Source organism: Planococcus citri, chromosome 2 (genome assembly GCF_950023065.1).
Source record: "Planococcus citri chromosome 2, ihPlaCitr1.1, whole genome shotgun sequence".
Classification (NCBI taxonomy): domain Eukaryota; kingdom Metazoa; phylum Arthropoda; class Insecta; order Hemiptera; family Pseudococcidae; genus Planococcus; species Planococcus citri.
The window spans coordinates 47,829,727-47,851,625 of NC_088678.1; the positions used below are offsets into that span (position 1 = coordinate 47,829,727).

Here is a 21,899-nt window from a genome sequence, read left to right on the forward strand (position 1 = left end):
TTTAATGATTCTTGCACCATTAGATAGAGGACATCGAACATAGTCTACCACGAAATTTTCAGCTGCTGAAGTTGATATTTCGATTTTCTCATAGCAATTTTGAAAAATTGGGCAAAAATAGTCGGCGGAGGTCGCATACCGAAACCATCAATATTATTTGGGAATTTTAATACATATGATGAGACTACCCCACGGTGAAATTTTCAGCTGCTGAAGTTGGTATTTCGAGCTTCCAGGGTGATTTTTTGATTTTCTCATAGTAATTTTGAAAAATTGGGCAAAAATAGTCGGTGGAGGCCGCATACCGAAACCGTCCAGATTATTTGAGAATTTCAATACATTATGATGAGACAAGTCCACGGTGAAATTTTCAGCTGCTGAAGTTGATATTTCAGCCTTCCAGGGCGATTTTTCGATTTTCACATGCCAATTTTGAAAAATTGGCCAAAAATAGTCGGCGAAGGTCGCATACCAAAACCTTCAATATTATTTGGGCATTTCAATACATATGATGAGACTAGCCCACGGTGAAATTTTCAGCTGCTGAAGTTGATATTTGAGCCTTCCAGGGCAATTTTTTGATTTTTTCAAAATTGCAATGTTAAAATCGAAAAATTGCCCTGGAAGGCTGAAATATCAACTTCAGCAGCTGAAAATTTGGGGTTAGACTATGTTCGATCTCCTCTATCCAATGATGTAAGAATCGTTGAAATTGGTGAATGTCACCTGGGGCACCTCCCTTGTGAGTTTCACTAAGGTTCTCATCAATCTTCTTTTTCTATTCTGGCATTTATGATGGTATGGTAAGTAGCAGCTTTAATGCATGGCTTATTAACGTGATGGTTCTGTACTCTGAGCATTTTTTCGAGTTACTCTTTTTTGGTATTGGTACAAAGTTTACTGCATTGAAATCCTTTGGTAGCACACCTTCATCATATATTTCGTTTTTTATCTTCAAAAGCTCCTTTTCGTACTTTGGTGTTATGTGTTTGATCAAGTCTGCTGGTATGAAGTCTTCTCCCACCCTCCTTGTGGTTTCTGGCTCTCTTCACGGCATTCCTCAGCTCCCACATTTCTATTCATGGTGCCTCCAAAGCATTCAAGAGCAGTCATGATTGTCAAAATGAGAAATTTTTCAAAATTCAAAACTCTCTCATATAGGCATGTGACGATCAATAAGTTTGACATACATAATTTTGGAAATTCATGCTAGTCCAGTCCACTCATTTTAGCAAAATTTTCAGTCGAACCTCGAAAAAATTGGGGGAAAGCTGAGTTTCACATTATTTGTCTACATTGGTCTCTAAAATAACCCATCAAAAGTTGCACACGCAACTTGCCGGCTACCCCCGCAAGAGGTCATTAACCTTTGCTGATACAGGTTTCTCGGCTGTATTGCCAAAATGAAGGGCCCGAGTTGTTCTATGCTAAATTTCCTATTAGCATGACCAGTTCAGCTTTCCCCAAAATTGAAATTTCGCCCTTACTGAAGATTTTTCACAAATTTAAAAAATGAGAAATTGACTAAAAAAAAATTAACATCTACTTGTTCTTGATCGTTTCAGTAAGCACTTAAAAAAAAAACTGAACTTTTGGTTTTGGAACCTCTTTTTTTTGGCAAAAATTTGCTTTGGAATTCAGCTTTTCCAGCTATTGCGACAGAATTCTGAGTTGTTATTAACCCTATTCAATTTCATAAATTAATTTCGAAATATTACAACTCAAGTATAAAATAATTTGAAAAATAAGTTTTCGTATGCGAGGTATTGTCCAAGGTGAAAAGTTGTCACAGGCGAGGAATTCTCGATTCCTGAAATCAACAATTTTTTTGAGAAAATTGAGGGAAATTCTAAAGTTCTAAAATGAGCGATTACTCAAATAATTTTTTTTTCAAATATCACTAGCTATTGTTTAGTATGTACAATTTCTCTCATGAAAATTCTTAAATTTATCGGCTAAACTTCTCCCATGCTTTAAAAGGTTAGATTGCTGTGTAATCAAGACGTGAACTATTTGACACCTGTTACACAACACCCACTATTGAATTTTATTTTGTGGACCTTATACATTGATGGTGTGAAAGGTTTGAACTTTAAACGGTAATTCTGAAGTCTATTTTAGATTTTTAAATTGGTACTACAGAGCACAGAGCTGTTTTCATCTTTCTCAACTATTTCTATACCAACAGGTGAAATATTACGAAAACATATGTACTACACTGATTCACTCTATTCATATCATACGTATGAAATATCGTCAAATTACGCTTCAAAAAAGCCTTTGAAATAAAGAAATACCTATACGTATAGGTATAGCATCGTAGAAGCCAATATAAGCTTATGTGTAATATGAAAGTATCAAATATTGAACTTCAAAAAGCAATCTTATTCGACTCGTATTATGCTATTTTGAAACGTAGATGGTGCGGTTGGTCGAATCGTCGCCGATCGACACAATTTTATCATGTTCGGTTTTTCATTTGGATAATGGGTTTCCGTTTCGTTGCGGATTTCCACTGATGAACGCATTTTCCACATTGATATGCGCGTTAAAACCTGTACACATTATACAACACACGTACGTGCGAATTGTATTGTACATAGAATGCGATAGCCGGACATCGCGTCAAAAGGAATAATAGATTTTACCAAGTGAGAAAACCGCGTGATTTATGAAACGTGTAACGAAAAAATCTTCGCCTTTGCGAACGTAAAAGCAAAGAAGAAAAAAAGAACCGGGAAAAAAAACGCAAGCGAATGAAAAAAATGAAAAAGAAACGTCGTCGTTTTTTTGAAAATGATTCCAAGAAGGCATTTAAAAAAAAGCGTTTTATAGTTATAGTAGAGCCACACAGGGCACTATCGGGACAAAGATACTCGACAAGATCACCTCTTCTAGGCGAATTTCGTATAATCTTCGTTCATTAGATTCGGTATATATACGGGCGAATTTAAATAAATCGCGAATAATTTATATCAATTAAATCTCGTATCTGCGTATAAATAGCCCGAAGAAAATTTATACCGAACTCGAAAAGGGTTTAATCCCCGCGATGGTAAACCGATAGGAAACGATTAAACGAGATTTAAAATTATTAAACCGATAATTTAGAAGGCAGTTTGAAACAACAACATCAACAAAAACAGGCTACAAGGATGCTGCATCGCGTTGCGTTTGTGTCGCGTCGACGGGCATAATTTAGCTTCTTCGTCGCCGCAAAGTTGACAAGGGGGCTGAGTTTTGTGACGAGTTGACGTTAAAAATTCATACGAAAAACTTCCATTCGGCTTGCCGATGCCGCGCCGCGCGCGCTACCGAATGAAAATCCAAACTACACCAGGATAACTCGTTATAAGAACCAAAAACTTGGCGAATTTATTATCTTTCGTTTCGTCACTATTTCGCGGCTTTTTAAATGAACGCGACAATAACAGCGTGTTTTTGCGAGCGAAAAGTTTGGCTTTTTTTTTACTTTATATTTGGACAGTCCAACTTCCTGGATTTGAGCGAAAAACAAATCATTAGTCGAGTTTTCTATACAAAAGTATGCCTATTGGAGCGTTGGTAAAGAAAGTTTAGCCAGGTTCGAAAGAGAGGAGTGAGAGCTGAGAAGGAATGTCTCCAATGCAACGTTGGACGACTATAATAATAGAGTTGTATTTTTGATCTTATTTATAGGTAATTTCTTTTTCGGATTTGATTTTTTACTAATTCGGTAATTTCTCAATCCTTACATCGAAATAAGAAATTTACATTTCAAAATTTTATTTTATAGCAGAAATTTTTTCAAATTTAAAAGCATAAAAACTTTGTTATCTCTCAACAATTTTCAAAAAAAGTATTTTAAAATTTAAATTTTAAAAATAAATTTGATCAAAATTGAAAACTCTTGCATTATTTTACAGTATTTTATTCCGATTCTGTCGCGATATAAAAATTTTTCCTCCTGAGCTGTCGAGATTGTTGACAAAAGGAATTTAAATTTGTGTTTCGGACAGTTGAATTTTTCTTTTGCGGATCTTATGACAAAATTGAGAAGAATAATCGAAAAAACTTGCTGCAGATTTTACACCCTATCAACTTGGTGTTTTTGTTTCCGTTTACATATGAAGAGTGATATTCCAAAACTCGCTTTGTCCATTTTTATCGAAATGCGTTTTTCAGCAGTACTTGGTAGATGAAGTAGTAACTCACATTCCTACATCATCAACCTACCAAAATGAGGTGTTAAACTCACCTAAATAGCCAATTCACTAGAAAAATTTTAAAAAATAATCTTCCAAAACGCGCTTTATCCATTTTTATTGAAATTTTTTTCAGCAGTATTTAGTGGATGAAGTGTATATACCTACACTCCTACATCATAAATCCACCCAAATAAAGTGCTGGACTCGCATAAAAAGCCAATTTACCCGTTTAAAGGGAAACTGTTTTTCCTCTCTCCTGAAAAGTTGTGAAAATGGACAAAGCGAGTTTTGGAATATCACTCTTCATATGTAAATTTTTCGTTGTAAATCAGAATAATTTTTTCGAGAAAATTGAGGAAAATTCTCAATTTCCATGATAAGTGATCACTAAAATTCAATTTTTTTTCATATAGGTACAAATACTTATAAAAATCTGATTGTTCAATTCAATTTCTGTCATGAAAATTTTAGAAATGTTGGCAGTAAGATTTTATTTGCATAAGCATAAGCAATATGTTTATTCTGAAATATTTTTTCTCTGTGTTAATCGTCTTCGAGTTGCTTTGACTATTTGTATTATTAGCTTCTTATGTAATTTTTTTTCAACAAAAACGCTGAGAAATTCATTTTCTTACATCTTGATCTAGATTTAAAATTAAACGGACTATGGAAACCTAGCATTTTAGATGTATCCATCAATGACTTCATCAATTATCAAGTTGATCAAAAATTGATAGGCGATGATCTTTCGTGAGCATTTTTAAAAGTTTTACAACTTGTAAAATTACGTTCAACCAGTCTGTAATGCGATCTGTTGAAAAGTTGTATTGCATGGAAACCTCGAGAATTCTTAGAATAAAGAATAGTTGAATTATATGTACATACACATAGGCTTACAGTAATAATTTTCTGTGCATAATCTTACGTAAATCTAAATAAGGTAAGCATACTATCTCGTACGAAATCAGTTAATTGAAAAATAAATAATAATGACAACCATTAATCTGGCCAAACATTGCTTTCAATCCACGGAATATACTGTTCAATGTTGGTAAATAAATGGATTTTGATAGGAGGATGCTCATCTTCAAAAGTAGCAGATCCAGCAACTATACCAATTTGCTCGTAAGTATTCGGACATCCGGTATCCAAAGAAATCTGCATTGGTCCCCCAGAATCACCCTAAATGAAATGAAAAATTAATCTGACTGACAAGAATGTAACACAATTTATAATATTTTCATCGATTGTACTGCATTCTTGTGTACCTCGTCAGTTCCTGTTGTTTGGTTGGGATCTCCAGCACATATCACAGTCGTGCTATTGAAAATGCCTTCCTCCAACGCTTCGTTGCATTTTGACTTAACTACTTCATTGTCAATGTATAATTGAGTACTCTGGAGAATATTAGAAATGTTTCCACCTTTGAAAAAAAATATACTATGTATGTTCTTACTTTACTTACCCGTCATTCTAGTGAGCAGAATCAAATTTATGAAAAGACTCACTTTCATCCTTGCCCCACCCTGATACAATAGCGTTGCTTAGGCCGTTAAGTGGCTTCGTTCTTAAACATATTGGCCTTATATAAGGTGAAAATTGTACTTCCCGGTCAAGTCTCAGGAGAAGTATATCATTCCAGAGCTTCGGTTCAAATGTATGATTAGGATGTCTGTGCATTTCAATAACATTGTACCATATTCCAGCGCCGTCATCGAATTTCATCGTACTCCCCAATTTAACTGTTCCTAAAATGCCTTGAAAAGGACTATTATAAGAAGTAGTATGTAGCACATTGAGGAAAATAAGGTTTAGTAATTTGAAATTATTCAATAATGACGTAGGTATCGCTTACGTTGAGTCATGTGCACAATGAGCAGCGCTCAATACGAAATTTTCACTAATCAGTGTACCGCTACATTGACCCAAACCGTCGGTTCCATTATTAAATTTATTGAACAAATATATCGCAGCCTTGAAAAGAAAATGAAATGATTGAATTTTTAATGGATAATCGTCATTTGTTATTATTATACCTACTGAAATGCATGCTTATTATGGATAGATAAGTACCATGTGAGGAAATACTCCAAAAGGCACTACTTTTCCATGTTTTATGCGGTCTGTATTAGGAGAAGAAATTATTTCACTAGTAGTCAAAGGGGGTTGATTGTCACAAGCATACTTCACGTATTCTTTGCATTCTGTGAATTAAAAAATGTTCAGGACATTAGGTAGTTACTTATCCGTAATCGATTTCGAGTGATGAAGATAACTATTTTAATACATGTAAAATAAGAATACATTACTATTTTCTGTTTTTCTGCCCCGCTCTTCATAAGCACTAGTTACTGAAACATCGACGTAGATATTTATATTGAGATTTAATAAAATTGAATGCAGTCATCTGTGACTTTTTTCTCTTCAACTCTTTCACCAAAAAATTACATTTCAAAAATGATTTTAAATTTTAAAAAAGTAATAAAGAGTACCGTTAATGGCAAAGACACTTGGGCATGAGTCAGTTTTGTCGAAAAATGATTTCGTTTTTATGTAAAAAAAGTTTGAATGATCAAAATTGTTACCTTTTATGACGATCAACGCGCAGAAAAATATCCTCGGAAGCACAATCATCGTACGAGTACCTACTAAGTACCTACATACTTTTTATCGCGAATGCAAACCTGTACAAGAAGCTATTTCAAACAATTTCATACATTACATACCTTAAAGATGAAAATTGCGTACTTAGCTTCTTATGTTGTCATTAGAATAATAATGTATGTAATCGCTGGGCTTATATTGTAATTTTACCTTTTCTTTCTAAACCGTCTCCGAATTGGCTCATGTTGGTATGTACTGAACAAATTAAGTAGTGATATTTGAAAAAAAATTAATTTCAGTGATCGCTCATTTTAGAAATTCAGCATTTTTTCTCAATTTTCTTAAAAGATTGTTGATTTTCAAAGCCAAATTTATAGGATGCAGACGGAAACAAAAAGCAAAGTTGATAGAAATCTGCTGTAAAATTTTATCAGCTGAAAATTTGTTCGATTGTTCATCTCAATTTTTTAGGAAAGCCACAATTCTTCGCCTGTGACAACTTTTCACCAGAGACAATTTCTCGCATATGAGAAAACTTATTTTTCAAATTATTTTATACTTAAGTTGTATTGTTTCGAAATTAATTTATAAAATTGAATAATAACAACTCTGAATTCTGCTGCGTAGCTGGAAAAACTGAATTCCAAAGCAAACTTTTGCAAAAAAAGAGGTCCAGAGCCGAAATTTCAGTTTCTTTTTAAGTAGGTACCTACTCACCAAAACGATTAAGAACAAGTAGACGTCAATTTTTTACGTAAATTAGATACCTATGTAAAATTTTAGAATAAATTAGATTTCATTTTTGGAAATTTTGGAAAAATTTTGATCAATTTCTCATGTAAGAATTTGTGGAATATCACTGAATTCCTAAAATTATGTGAAACTTTCAAAAGTGACTTTCCTATTAAAAACTTTTCGAGGAAAGGAGACTTTGCCATCATTTGATAATATTAATAAGTATATTTTTAACTTTTTGTATAATTAGAAGGTGAGAAATTGTCACTGATGAGGAATTGTTGCAGTTTTCATTTCAGAAGACTCCTCGGGTCCTGGACTTATATGAAAAATGTAATACATAAATAGAGTTTGAATTTTTGATCTTAATATCAAAATTGAAAACCTTTGCATTATTTTACTATATTGTGATATAAAAAATTTCCCATGTGTGCTGTCGAGCTTGTTGACGAAAGGAATTGTTTGTGTTTTGGAGGGTTGAATTTTTCCTTTGCGGCTTTTATGAAGAACTGGAGAAGAGTAATCGAAAAAATGTCCTGCTGATCTTGCAAAAAATCTCTATCAACTTGGCTTTTTTGTTTCCGTTTGCATCTGTAAATTTGCTTTGGAAATCAGCAAAATATTTTCGAGAAAATTCAGGAAAATCCTCAATTGCCAAAATAAGTGATCACGGAAATTGAAATTTTTTTCATTATTTATGTATCAAAATCTAATTGTTCAGTACAACTTCTGCCAGGCTGAACTTCTTTCAGGCGTTAAAGAGCTGAAGGAGACACGTTTGAATTTTTTTCATTATACATGCTACGATAGTATAAGTTTTCCGCCCTCCGTGCATGCTACGAAAATGCTCTATGTTTACCGGGTCGAAAATGAAACTCTTTTAACATTTAAAGCGCTCTGGAGACGGAAAAAGCATTCTACGGAGAAATGAAGTCGAGGAAAATTGTAGAGAATTAAATTTCCAATTGATATAATGTCTTTAGTTTTTTTCTAGGAGGCTTAGTATTCGATATATTTACTATGCAAAAAAGGGGTCATACTAATCACTTTAACCAAAAACGTACGTAAAACTTATTTTTCGCTGGTTGGAAAATCTCGAATTCAAAAAAAAAATCTAAAATCCTCAATTTTTACACACAATTTCTCAAAATTTTTCCACCTCTCGCCCACCGAAAAGAGATCCTCCACAACGACTCAATGACACATTTTTACATTCGTTTCAAAAATGGGTGATTTTGGATTTTTCAAATTTAAGATTTTCCCATTTTTTAAGATGTGCACTTTTCACCTCGTCAAATTGAATTTACGATTCACCTGCTCTAATCGATTTGGAGTGTTGATCTCATGACAGGATATTAGCTTTTGTCGCGTAAGAAAAACTAAACACTGCATATGTTTGCTTGCCTCATTTATTATAATCTGCCAGTAAGATTTTATTTGCGTGATCAATATGTTTATTCTGAAATTTTTCTTTCTCTGTGTTAATCGTCTTCGAGTTGCCTTGAGTATATGTATTGTGTAGTGGGAGAAAATTACAGCTTTCTTTCCCACTTTAGTGGGAGAAAATAATTTTCTTCTGTCACTTAAGCTGGGAGAAGCCTAATTTTATATTTTCCATCGCCTATATACTGGGAGAAATTTATTTCGTCGTATTTATGTGGGAGAAAATAATTCTATCTCTGTATAGAGTGAATTTTCTCCGATCTTTTAGGCGAATGAATATTTTTCTGTCCCCTGAGCGACGAACATTCGACTATTTTAATGACCATTTATGACGTCAGTGACCAAATACGACATTTTTCCCAACTATTTAGTGGTGGTGGCGCCTACAACCAATTGCAATCGCGAAATTATCGAATATCGACGATTATACACGATTATAGCTTCGTATTTCCGGTGGTGGCGCCAAGTTTACTTCCACTTCTGATATATTAACCAATAACAAGCAAGTTTTTTACGATTATCGCCGAATATGCGCGAATATGACGTAATACGAGCGCCGGTAGCCTATGTTAGCGCCGCTAGACGCGATATACGCGTGCGCCACTTACCCCACCCAGCTACTGCACGATTTTCGACTACCGAAGGTTATAAATACGCCGATCCGAGACGAAATCATTGATATTCGTTCTATTAGAGCCATAGCTAGGAATGATATCCGCTAACCGGCACACAAGCGCCATAGCTTCGGTTAGCTATCAATGAGTCGTTCTTCAAGAATCTGTAATGTCAAGTTACAGATTGTTAGTTGGTAAGTACTACAACTTCTGATGTCGTCATCATCATCTACTTGGATTAATCTGCAGCTTAATCCAAGAGATGAATTAAATCCAGTACAGTTCGTGTTCAAGTTAAGTAGGTACTTCGGTCATACGAAACCTATGATACTAAATGGATTAGACATCCACGACTCGGGCATTTTCATCGTCATAGATGATTTCATGTCCTTAACACTGTTTCCATCGAGGATAAGTTATCGATTCTCGTCTGTCTCGGATTGGTTACTGACAATTTAGTACAGAGGTAGGCACTTTAGGGCTTTTCTTTTCCTTTGTTTCCCAAATTTCCTTTATTCTGATAAGTTATTCTGATAAGTTTATTCTGATAAGTTTTATTCTGATAAGTTCTCCCTTTCCCAATAAAAAATCCCTTTATTCTGATAAGTTATTTTGATAAGTTTTATTCTGATAAGTTCTCCCTTTCCCAATAAAAAATCCCTTTATTCTGATAAGTTATTCTGATAAGTACACAAATCAAAAAGGACAATTTTGTATCAAAATGTCCACCTTTAATTCTTGGCATAATTATAATATATAAGTTATTTCTCGAGTTCTTTTCTTATTTATCGACGATTGTCGAATCGTCGAATTATTATTCTTGATAAATCATTCCATCTACGACAAAAGTAAGTATTTCCACGAATAAAGTAAGTATTTCTACGGCATGAGTAAATATGGTATTTTGGCGTTCGAGACTTCAAAGACTCGTTCAACACACGAAGTATTTTATCGTGTCCCCACGACAAATATAAATAAATTTAAATATTCCGGTGGGAATTAGGAATAATTCCTCGTCCGCGATTCATACGACCCTAAGATCATTGCACTGAGCTAGTGTACGAATCGTGAGAGATATTAATTATATGCACGACTACATCCATTAAAACCAGGAGAGTGCATAATAGGATATCCAGTACAACTAAGTGGGTATGAGGTTATTAGTTACAATTAAGTTGTGTATCGTCGGCTCTCATATCTTCAAAGAAATCAGAAATTTTCCTTCTGGAAAATTTCTGGGAAATTCCAAAAATCAAAAACCTCAAAACTCAAAACGAAAAAATTTTCTGAATTTTTTGTTTTATGGTAGTTTTTGATTGGGTTCCAATTTTTTCTCCCACCACAATTGTTAGCTTCTTATGTAATTTTATTTCAACACAAAAGCTGAGAAATTTATTTTCTTACATCTTGATCTAGATTTAGAATTAAACGGACTATGGAACCCTAGCATTTTAGATGTATCCATCAATGACTTCATCAATTATCAAGTTGAGCAAAAATTGATAGACGATGATCTTTCGTGAGCCTTTCTAAAAGTTTTACAACTTGTTAAATTACGTTCAACCAGTCTGTAATGCGATGTGTTGAAAAGTTGTATTGCATGGAAACCTCGAGATCTCATTAGAATATAGAATGGTTAAATTATATACGGGGTCGGCATAAGTCAGTATTCCGATTTGCACAAAAGAAAATTTTTTCAAATAGAAATGATTTTTTTCTGTAGTGACGAAGCGGGGAACGAAACTATCATTACCAAAGTGTTGGTGGGACTTCCACGAACACAACGCACTACCTACAAGACTTTCTATCTACTCATTACACACAACAGGGTGTGAAAAAGAACGCATCAGTTTTCGAATATGAATGCTGACTTATGCCGACCCCTGTATGGGCTACACATACAGTAATAATTTTCTGTGCATAATCTTACATAAATCTAAATAAGGTATACAATCTCGTATACGAAATCAGTTAGTTGAAAATAAATAACAATGACAATCATTAATCTGGCCAAACATTGCTTTCAATCCACGGAATAAACTGTTCAATGTCGGTAGATAAATAGACTTCAACACGAGGATGCGTATCGTTAAAAGTAGAAGATCCAGAAACTATACCAATTTGCTCGTAAGTATTCGGACATCCGGTATCCAAAGAAATCTGCATTGGTCCCCCAGAATCACCCTAAATGAAATGAAAAATTAATCTGACTGACAAGAATGTAACATATTTATTATACCTAATACATATGTATTTTCATCGACTGTATGTACTACCTGGTCAGTTCCTGTTGTTTGGTTAGGATCTCCAGCACATATCACAGTCGTGCTGTCGAAAAAGCCATCCTCCAACGCTTCGTTGCAGTTTGACTTGACAATTTCATTGTCAATGTATAATTGAGTACTCTTGAGAATATCAGAAATGTTTCCACCTTTGAAAAAAAATATACTATGTATGTTCTTACTTTACTTACCCGTCATTCTAGTGACCAGAATCAAATTTATGAAAAGACTCACTTTCATCCTTACCCCACCCTGATACAACAGCGTTGCTTACGCCGTTGAGAGGCTTCGTTCTTAAACATATTGGCCTTATATAAGGTGAAAATTGTACTTCCCGGTCAAGTCTCAGGAGAAGTACATCATTCCTGAGCTTCAGCTTCGGTTCAAATGTATAATTAGGATGTCTGTACATTTCAATAACATTGTACCATATTCCGGCGCCGTCATCGAATTTAATCGTACTCCCCAATTTAACTGTTCCAAAAATGCCTTCAAAACGACTATTATAAAAAGTATTATGTAGGGCATTGAAGAAAACAAGGTTTAGTACACGTAATTCAAAATTATTCAATAATGACGTATCGCTTACGCTGAGTCCTCTGCACAATGAGCAGCGCTCAGTACGAAATTTTCACTAATCAATGTACCGCTACATTGACCCGAACCGTTGGTTCCATTATATAATTTATCGAACAAATATATCGCAGCCTTGAAAAGAAAATGAAATGATTGAATGTTTAATGGATAATCGTCATTTGTTATTAGGTATTATACTGAAATTCATGCTGATTATGGATAGATAAGTACCATGTGAGGAAATACTCCTAGAGGCACTTCTTTTCCATATTTTATGCGGTCTGTAGGAGAAGAAATTATTTCACTAGTAGTCAAAGGGGGTTGATTGTCACAAGCATACTTCACGTATTCTTTGCATTCTGTGAATTAAAAAATGTTCAGGAAATTAGTTACTTATCCGTATTCGATTTCGAGCGATGAAGATGACTATTTTAAAATAGGCATGTAAAATACGAATACATTACTATTTTCGGTTTTTCTGCCCCGCTCTTCATAAGCACTAGTTACTGAAACACCGATGTAGATATTTATATTGAGATTTAATAAAATTGTATATAGTCATCTGTGACTTTTCTCTCTTTGACTCTTTCACCAAAAAATTACATTGGTTTCAAACATGGTTTTCAATTTTAAAAAGGTAGTAAAGAGTACGATGATCAAATTATTTACCTTTTATGACGATCAACGCGCAAAAAAATATCCTCGGAAGCACAATCATTGTACGATTACTAAGTACTTTTTATCGCGAATGCAAACCCATACAAGAGGCTATTTCAAACAATTTCATACATCACATGCTTGAAAGATGAAAATTGCGTACTTAGCTTCTTATGTTGTCATAAGAATAATAATGTACGTAATCGCTGGTTTTATGTTGTTATTCTACTTTTTCTTTCTAAACCGTCACCGAATTGGCTCATGTTGGTATTTTGACACATTGGGAGATTGAGGATCCCTTCAATTTCCTGAAAACGATTATCTATGTTGATTTCCAAAGTCTAATTCAAATATGCAGACACTCAAACAGAAATGAAGGGTCAAGATGATTAGAATTTGAAATAATGTCAGGTATCGCAAAATTTTTTATTTGAAAAAATAAAATTAACCAATTTCATTCATCGCATGCCTGAATGATCGGAATTGCGTGGTTTTTTAGAATGTTTTCATGAGTGATATACGTAATCGCTGAATTCATGTTGTAATTTTTCTGTTTTTCTTAACGGTTGCAAAATTTGATGGATTGCTCATTGGTACCTACGTAATACTTACTCGATGTTACTAAATTTTTTAAACACAATTTCTTATGGTGGATCGAGAAAAAAGGGGAAATTTTTTACCAAATGTGAAACCTTCATCATGGGTTGAGAGCCATCCGTCAAAAATTTCAGTTACGAGGGTGTCTTCGGAAAGAAAATAAGGACCCTTGAAAAAGTTCATTTCCAGAAAATATTTTTATGGCCTTGGTCACGAGAAAGTCTATTAACCCTTTGGAGGTTCTCTCGGTTCCCATGTTGGGGAAACAAATTGCTTTAATTAGTGTAATAGAGTACCCTGTCCAATTGACCAAATCACAACAAAGTTGAGCTTTCAAAGAAAAATCATGTTGGAAAATGAAAGTTTCGAAAAAGTTCAAATCCTTCCATTCTGACAAAACAAATGAATATGGATTGGAAATTTTTAAGCACTTTTTGAAAATATTTTTAAAAAATTAATAAGAAAAAAAAATTTCAATAACAATAGATAGTAAAAAAGATCGGGAAAACTTTAATTGAACGACAGATTAAGTGAATTGCACGACAGAAAAATCCCACGACGAAATAATTAGGATAATACGTTAAGTAAATTTTTGGCCATTTGTAAAGGGGCTAGAAAAATGAAAAAAATCAAAGTTCCAGTTTTCATTTATTTGTTTTTTAGTTTTAGTTTCAGTTTTAGTCTTCCCTCTTTTTTTTTAAGTTCAGTTTCAGTTTCGTTATTCATTGTTCCACTGGAAAAAAGTCAAAAATTTTCAAAAAAAAAACATTATTTTTAGATTTTTTTCTTTTCGAAAAAAAAAATGAAAAAGTACATTGCATTGCCGAGGCTGGTAATTGGCAATATGACTCTTGATTATTTTCAAATATTATATTTGAGCCTTGAGAGTTGAAGAAAGGGAAGTTCAATTTTGAATTTGAAAAACAAACTGGCAAACAAATAAGGAAGTAATGGCTAAAAAACAATAATGAAAACTGAAAAAACAATGAAAACAATTTTAGTTTGAGTTTGAGTTTTCCAGCCCTGATTTTCAATAATTGCCTGTATAAAAATCGGTAACTTCGGTGTCTCTAGTGTTCTCTCAATTTCAAAATTATTGATATTTTTCGACTTTTCGATTTTTCTGAAAGCAAGTCAAGACGAGGTTATAAAAAAAAATACAATTTAACAAAAAATCTCTACCTACTTTTTGAGTGCTCATATTTTTCTTCCTTTTTGAGAGCACATTTTTCTGTTTCGAGAACAATGGACATCTTATAGGCTCAGAATTTTTTCCTGATAGCTTTCAATGCAAATGAATATTGTCTTTATGAAATGAGGTCAAAATCTTCTGGCAATTTTTCACACGATCTATCCTAATGTTTACATCCATTGAAACCCCTTTATTATATTTTTCTTTGCTTTCCTTTTTTGTGTGTTTTATTTTACGTACCTACGTGTTGTGGAATCATGATCTTGAAAATCGAATTGTCGCTGCCAATAATGATACAATGTAGTTATTAAGTATACATATTATGTGCATATAGAAATAAGTATATTTTTTCGCGTGCTTCCATAATTTTTTAGTTTTAAGTATTAATTAGGTACATTATTTATCTGGCCAAACAATGCTTTCAATCCACGGAATATATAGTTCAACATTAGTGTAAATATTCATCATCATAGGACCATTCTCCTGCTTAATAGTTCTTGCAGAAATACTTATTTGTTCATAAGTATATTTATTTGAACATCCGGTTTTCAAAGAGATCTGCAGTGGTCCTCCAGAATCGCCCTATGTGAAATTAAATTCTGTTATAGTTATGTGGTAAATTACTCTACTACATATAGTCGATTGTGTTGCGTTCATAGTACATAAATGCTACATACTGAGCTAAAGCCTGTCATGTCTAAAGGGTGTCCAGCGCATACTTCAGTCGTGCTATTGAAATCGCGATTCTTTAAAGCAAAGTTACATTTCCACTTCACTATTTCATCGTCAATGTATACCAAGACACTCTTGAGATATTCAGCAGAATTTCCATCTTTGAAAAACAATGGATACCGTTACGTTAATCTTAGCGTTCATGTTATTCAAGTTAGGTACCGAGTGTAATCGCGATTGAGTTTATTTTCCTCGGAACTACTTATGAAATGACTTACTTTCATCGTCACCCCACCCTGATACGATTGCTTTCTTTCGATTGTTGGGGAACTTCGTGTTTAAACATATTGGCCTTGTAAAAGGCGAGAATTTTACTTTCCGGTGGAGTTTCAAGAGAAGTACATCATTTCTGTTCTCTTGATCAGTTGGCGAATAGTTGGGATGTACGTACATCTCAATAACTCCGTACTGTTCACCAGTGGGTTCCTGGAATGATTTAGACGCACTTCCCAATTTAACTTTTCCAAATATGCCTTGATCGTCACGACTGTAACAGAAAGTACATTGAAGAAAACGTGTATGTCTTGGAATGTTGAAATAGACCAAAAAGTACCCTTCTCTTACACTACATCATGTGAACAATGACCAGCGCTCAATATGAAATTGTCACTTATCAGTGAGCCGCTACACACACTTACTGGAATGGATGATGTGCGATCCCCCTTTTTGAACAGTGCTATGTATGCCTTGAAAACAAAATTGAATGATATGATTGAATATTTTCATTCGTTATTACCTACGTCCAATAATGTACCTATATTATTTTAGTCGAGGAAAAGTATGTACCATGTGAGGAAGCATCTCCAAAGACGTTGTTACTCCATTTATTATGCCGTCAAGTTTAGATGTTTTACTTGTAGCTGAAGCGGCCGGATTATCACAAGCGTACTTCACGTATTCTTTGCATTCTGTAAATTAATAAATTATTGTGTGTTATTCATGTATGTATTCGAACAATGAACATGACTGCTTCGAGATGTACGTGTTGTTAAAACATAAAGTTACTTACTACTTTCTGTTTTTCCGGTCCGTTCTCCATAAGAACTGGTTGCTAAAAAACAGGACAGATTAGCGCCAAGTAGGTACATAGAAAAAGTTGGAGAAAGTTGTGATTTTAATCGAAAATTTTGAATACAGCCGGTACCTAAATTCTTTTTCAATACCACAGAATCAAACAATTTTTAATTTTTAAAAAGTAATCGGATTGATAAAAATCACTTCGTGCGGTAGTTTTCAATTTTGAAAAATTCAATTAATTTGTAATTTTTGTATTACTCGTCCTTTGCGGGAAAAAATGATTTAATCTGGTCTTGAGAGGTATGAAAGGTGTTGTAAAAAAGCTGGAACAATGAAACTAGTGTGTTATGTGTATCTGCTTACCTTTTATAATGAATAACGCGCAGAGAATTATCTTTGGGAACACAATCATCGTACGAGTAGGTATCAAGTATTTTTGATCACGAATGAAAATTAACCAATTTCATTCATCGCATGCCATGAATGATCAGAATTGCGTGGTTTTTTAGAATGTTTTCATTAGTGATACACGTAATTGCTGAATTCATGCTGTAATGTTGCTTTTTTTCTCAACGGTTGCTAAATTTTATAGATTGCTCAATAGGTACTTACGTAATACTTACTCAATGTTACTAAATTTTTTAAACACAATTTCTTATGGTGGATCGAGAAAAAAAGGGAAAATCGTTTACCAAATGTGAAACCTTCATCATGGGTTGAAAACCATCCGTGAAAAATTTCAGCTCCAACGGTGTCCTCGGAAGGAAGATAAGGACCTATGAAAAAGTTCATTTCCCGAAAATATTTTTATGGCCCTGGTCACGAGAAAGTCTATTAACCCTTTGGAGGTTCTCTCGGTTCCCATGTTGGGGAAACAAATTGCTTTAATTAGTGTAATAGAGTACCCTGCCCAATTGACCAAATCACATCAAAGTTGAGCTTTCAAAGAAAAATCATGTTGGAAAATGAAAGTTTCGAAAAAGTTCAAATCCTTCATTTCCGACAAAACAAATTTTTGGCCATTAGTAACGGAGGTAGAAAAATGAGAAAATAAAAGTTCCAATTTTCATTTATTTGTTTTTTAGTTTTAGCTTCAATTTTAGTCTTCCCTATTTTTTTTAAGTTTCAGTTTCAGTTTCGTTATTCATTGTTATACTGGAAAAAAGTCAAAAATTCTAAAAAAACATAATTAAAATTTTTTTTTTCTTGAAAAAAAAAAACAAATGAAAAAGGTACATTACTTTACCGAGGCTGGGACATATTCGGCAATTTGACTCTTGATTATTTTCAAATTTTGTACTTGAGCCTTGAGAGTTGAAGGAAGGGAAGTTCAAGTTTGAATTTGAAGAATAAAATGGCAAAAAAAAACAAAGGAGGAAATGGCTAAAAAAAGATAATGAAAACTGAAAAAATAATGAAAAAATTTCAGTTTCAGTTTCAGTTTCAGTTTTCCAGCCCTGATCAGATTTTCAATAATTTGCCGGTTTAAAAATCGGTAACTTCTGTGTCTCTATAAGTGTTTTCACAATTTCAGAAATGATATCGTGTTGTGGCATCAAGATCTCAAAAATCGAATGGTCGCTGCCAATAATGATACAATGTAGTTAATAATTTTGCGCATGTAGAAATATATTTCTTCGTGTACTTCAATAATTTTTTTAGTTAAAGTATTAATTACATTATTCATCTGGCCAAACAATGCTTTCAATCCACGGAAGATGTAGTTCAACTTTAGTGAAAATATTTACCTTCATAGGACTTTTGAAATCCTTAGAACCTCGTGCAGAAATACATATTTGTTCATAAGTATTTGGACATCCGGTATTCATAGGGATCTGCATTGGTCCTCCAGAATCGCCCTATTTGAAATTGAATTCTGTTAAGGTGGTTCTGGTTATAGTCGATTATGTTGCATTCATAATATGTACATAAATGCTACATACTGTGCTAGTGCCTGTTATGTCTATAGGGTGTCCACCGCATATTTCAGTCGTGCTATTGAAACTGCGACTCTCTAAAGCCACGTTACATTTCAACTTGACTATTTCATCGTCAATGTACACCGAGGCACTCTTGAGATATTCGGGAAAATTTCCATCTTTGAAAAACAATGGATTCCGTTACCTTAATGTTGGCGTTCATTTTATTCAAGTTACCTAGTGTAATCGATTGATTTTTTTTTCTCCGGACTACTTACTTTCATCTTCACCCCACCCTGATACGATTGCTTTCCTTAGATTGTTGGGGAACTCAGTGTTTAAACATATTGGCCTTGTATAAGGAGAGAATTTTACTTTCCGGTGGAGTTTCAAGAGAAGTACATCATTTCTGTTCTGTTGATCAGTTGGCGAATAGTTGGGATGCACGTACATTTCAATAACTTCGTACAATGCACCTGTGCGATCCATGAATGATTTAGACGCGCTTCCCAATTTAACTTGTCCAAATATGCCTGGATCGTCACGACTGTAACATAGAGTAGGTACATTGAAGAAAGCGTGTGGATACGTGTGCCTTGGAATGTTGAAATCGACCAAAAAGTACCATTCTCTTACACTACATCATGTGAACAATGAGCAGCGCTCAATATGAAATTGTCACTTATCAGTGTGCCGCTACAATCTTTTACCCAAATGCCTTCTGATTCGCGATCCACCTTTCTGAACAATTTCACGAATGCCTTGAAAACAAAATTGAATAATTTATGATTGAATATTTTCATTCATCATTACCTACGTCCAATAATGTACCTATACTATTTTAGTCAAGGAAAAGTACCATGTGAGGAAGCATCTCCAAAGACGTTGTTACTCCATTTATTATGCCGTCAAGTTTAGGAGGTGTTTTACTCGTACTTGTAGCTGAAGCGGGCGGATTGTCACAAGCATATTTCACGTATTCTTTGCATTCTGTGAATTAATAAATTATTGTGTATTAGGTATTCATGTGTATGCATTCGAGCAATGAACAAGACAACTTTGAGATGTGTGAGTAAAACATAAATACGTTACTTACTGCTTTCTATTTTTCCGGCCCGTTCTTTATAAGAAATGGTTACTAAAAAACAGGAGAGATGTAGTGCAAGTACATACAAAGAAAAAATTGGTGAAGTTTCTACGTATAGGTATGTAATTTTAATCGAGAATTTTGAGTACAAGAGCAAGGAAGCTCATAGATTTTTTTCATATTTTTTTCACCCAAAATTATACGAGTAAATGATTTGTAATTATAAAAAAGTAATCTGATTGATAAAAATCACTTTGTGCATTAGTTTTTAATTTTGAAAAATTCAATTTGTAATTTTTGTTTTAAGCCTCCTTTGCGGAAAAAAAAATGATTCAATCTGGTCTTGAGAAGTATGAAAGGTCTTGTAAAAAGAGTTGGAACAATGAAACTAGTGTGTATCTACTTACCTTTTATAATGAATAACGCACAGAGAAGTATCCTTGGGAACACAATCATCGTGCGAATATCAAGTATTTTTCGTCGCGAATGAAAATCCAAATGAAATGCTATAGGTGTTAGGTACCTACTTTAACCAATTTCATTCATCGTATGCCTGAGAGATCAGAAGTGCGTGTTTTCTTAGAATGTTTTCATGAGTAATATTAATATACAATATACATGATCGCTAAATTCCTGTTGTAATTTTGCTTTTTTTCTCAACTGTTGCTAAATTTGATGAAATGCGCATTTGTACGTGTATAATACCTACCTAGTACCTTACCTACCTAACAAGGGAACCTTTCGAGGTGTCCGCCAACGATTTGAACGGGTGCGCGATTTTTGGAAAGAGCATGTTCTAAAACCCCCATCCAAATTTTCAGCTGCCCAAGTTCATTTTTCGAATTTTGGCGAATTTTTGAAAATTCAAAATTGACTGTTTTTGGCGATTTATGCTTTTTTAAAAAAAAGTACGTACTTGACCAATAAAAATGGTGAAAATAAGTCCCAAAACTAATATTAATTCCCCAAATCTAAATTTCGCCATTTCCAGCCATTCTGGAGCCTCCAGTGCTATTTTTCAAATTCTCCAGAATTTTGAATTTGCTCCAATTCACGCCTTCTGGAGCAAATTCAAAATTCTGGAGAAATTGAAAAATAGCGCTGGAGGCTCCAGAATCGCTGGAAATGGTGAAATTTAGATTTGGGGAATTAATATTAGTTTTGGGACTTGTTTTCACCATTTTTATTGGTCAAGTACGTACTTTTTTTAAAAAAAAGCATAAATCGCCAAAAACAATCAATTTTGAATTTTCAAAAATTCGCCAAAATTCGAAAAATGAACTTGGGCAGTTGAAAATTTGGATTTAGGGGTTTTAGAACATGATCTTTTCAAAAAACGCGGTCCCGTTCAAATCGGAGGCGAACACCTCAAGAGGTTCCCTTGTAAGTTACTAAATTTTTCAAACACAATTTCTGGTAGTAAATCGTGAAAAAAAGGGAAAAATTTTAATCAAAAATTTGAAACCTTTTTAATGGGTTGAGAGCCTCCGTGAAAAATTTCAACTGCAAAGGTGTCCTCGGAAGGAAGATAAGGGCCCTTGAAAAGGTTCATTTCCAGAAAATATTTTATGGCCTTGGCCACGAGAGTGTCTATTAAAGGAAGTTACGGACTCTGAAAAAGGGAGAATTTTGGGCAAATCTTGGTTTTTCGCTTCAACTCCTACTTAACTTATTTTAGGAGAAACGCCCCACTGCAAAAAGAAGTATTTTGAGATTCTGTATCGACGTAGGTCCTTGCAGTTGAAATCTTATTGCTTTTGAAAAATTGTATGTGGGAAAAAACGGATGAAATACTAACGAATCAAAATGAATCAAAATTGAAAGATAAGAATGGGAGCAATCCATTACCTACCTACTTATTGGGATTTTATCATCGAACAAAAACGTCGAAAACCAAAAATTGATAAGTTATTTTTGCATTTTTCGTAGATTTTTCCACTTAAAACTACTATTTGCCACATAACTATAATATTGTTCTTCAATAAAATTGAACGAGTGAATGGAATGCATACTTAGGGAAAAAACACTGGAAACACTTACACTCATATTTCAGCATCTTCACTTCTTTTTGGTACACTTTCGCCGAGACACCCTGTGCAAGACAAAATCTGTTATAACATTAATTAATAAACACGCAGCAGACATTTCGTTTGATTTCATTATCATTCTACCCTCTTGGCAAATCGAATTTATGATTGAAAAATAATCGACGCACGCTATAGGTATACTCTTTCGGATAGCAAACGACAACCGACCC

The 21,899-nt window shown here is 33.9% G+C and overlaps 5 protein-coding genes across 7 annotated transcripts in view; 1 reads left to right on the forward strand and 4 right to left on the reverse strand.

Moving 5' to 3' along the window:
* The window catches only part of LOC135836181 (connectin-like), a 289,346-nt gene that overhangs the window by 149,227 nt on the left and 118,220 nt on the right, over positions 1 to 21,899 (forward strand). The gene's annotated exons all lie outside the window — the stretch shown is intronic.
* LOC135836176 (cathepsin G-like) lies at positions 4,990 to 6,899 on the reverse strand. The gene is made up of 7 exons (XM_065350824.1): positions 6,773 to 6,899; positions 6,497 to 6,538; positions 6,261 to 6,391; positions 6,043 to 6,161; positions 5,696 to 5,955; positions 5,456 to 5,610; positions 4,990 to 5,369 (listed from the first exon to the last, which is right to left on the reverse strand). The coding sequence occupies exons 1-7, from the start codon at positions 6,819 to 6,821 to the stop codon at positions 5,187 to 5,189; spliced, it is 939 nt and encodes a 312-aa protein (XP_065206896.1). The 5' UTR covers positions 6,822 to 6,899; the 3' UTR covers positions 4,990 to 5,186.
* LOC135836175 (venom protease-like) lies at positions 11,158 to 13,265 on the reverse strand. The gene is made up of 7 exons (XM_065350823.1): positions 13,111 to 13,265; positions 12,906 to 12,947; positions 12,673 to 12,800; positions 12,455 to 12,573; positions 12,100 to 12,365; positions 11,860 to 12,014; positions 11,158 to 11,767 (listed from the first exon to the last, which is right to left on the reverse strand). The coding sequence occupies exons 1-7, from the start codon at positions 13,157 to 13,159 to the stop codon at positions 11,585 to 11,587; spliced, it is 942 nt and encodes a 313-aa protein (XP_065206895.1). The 5' UTR covers positions 13,160 to 13,265; the 3' UTR covers positions 11,158 to 11,584.
* Positions 15,208 to 17,171, reverse strand: LOC135836179 (granzyme B(G,H)-like). 2 transcript variants are annotated; one of them, XM_065350827.1, is made up of 7 exons: positions 17,000 to 17,171; positions 16,629 to 16,670; positions 16,406 to 16,527; positions 16,184 to 16,305; positions 15,838 to 16,106; positions 15,565 to 15,719; positions 15,208 to 15,486 (listed from the first exon to the last, which is right to left on the reverse strand). In XM_065350827.1, the coding sequence occupies exons 1-7, from the start codon at positions 17,046 to 17,048 to the stop codon at positions 15,436 to 15,438; spliced, it is 810 nt and encodes a 269-aa protein (XP_065206899.1). In that variant the 5' UTR covers positions 17,049 to 17,171; the 3' UTR covers positions 15,208 to 15,435. The 2 variants fall into 2 exon arrangements, with proteins under 2 accessions (XP_065206899.1, XP_065206898.1); XM_065350826.1 differs by having other exon boundaries at positions 15,208 to 15,469; positions 17,000 to 17,170.
* On the reverse strand, positions 18,016 to 20,217 carry LOC135836178 (cathepsin G-like). Its single transcript, XM_065350825.1, has 7 exons — positions 20,050 to 20,217; positions 19,652 to 19,693; positions 19,415 to 19,545; positions 19,192 to 19,316; positions 18,834 to 19,102; positions 18,580 to 18,734; positions 18,016 to 18,495 (listed from the first exon to the last, which is right to left on the reverse strand). Exons 1-7 carry the CDS (start codon positions 20,096 to 20,098, stop codon positions 18,316 to 18,318), a joined length of 951 nt encoding a protein of 316 aa, XP_065206897.1. The 5' UTR covers positions 20,099 to 20,217; the 3' UTR covers positions 18,016 to 18,315.

Coding starts and splice junctions, on each gene's coding strand:
- LOC135836176 (XM_065350824.1), bottom strand. CDS start 6,821: ATGATTGTGCTTCCGAGGATATTTTTCTGCGCGTTGATCGTCATAAAA. Junction 6,539..6,772: donor CGCGTTGATCGTCATAAAAG/GTAACAATTTTG, acceptor TCGATGTTTCAG/TAACTAGTGCTTATGAAGAG. Junction 6,162..6,260: donor TTGGAGTATTTCCTCACATG/GTACTTATCTAT, acceptor TTTCTTTTCAAG/GCTGCGATATATTTGTTCAA.
- LOC135836179 (XM_065350826.1), bottom strand. CDS start 17,048: ATGATTGTGTTCCCAAAGATAATTCTCTGCGCGTTATTCATTATAAAA. Junction 16,528..16,628: donor GACCGGAAAAACAGAAAGTA/GTAAGTAACTTT, acceptor ATTAATTTACAG/AATGCAAAGAATACGTGAAG. Junction 15,720..15,837: donor AGGGTGGGGTGACGATGAAA/GTAAGTCATTTC, acceptor TGTTTTTCAAAG/ATGGAAATTCTGCTGAATAT.
- LOC135836178 (XM_065350825.1), bottom strand. CDS start 20,098: ATGATTGTGTTCCCAAGGATACTTCTCTGTGCGTTATTCATTATAAAA. Junction 19,546..19,651: donor GGCCGGAAAAATAGAAAGCA/GTAAGTAACGTA, acceptor ATTAATTCACAG/AATGCAAAGAATACGTGAAA. Junction 18,496..18,579: donor ACATAACAGGCACTAGCACA/GTATGTAGCATT, acceptor AATTTCAAATAG/GGCGATTCTGGAGGACCAAT.
- LOC135836175 (XM_065350823.1), bottom strand. CDS start 13,159: ATGATTGTGCTTCCGAGGATATTTTTTTGCGCGTTGATCGTCATAAAA. Junction 12,948..13,110: donor CGCGTTGATCGTCATAAAAG/GTAAATAATTTG, acceptor TCGGTGTTTCAG/TAACTAGTGCTTATGAAGAG. Junction 12,801..12,905: donor GGGCAGAAAAACCGAAAATA/GTAATGTATTCG, acceptor TTTAATTCACAG/AATGCAAAGAATACGTGAAG.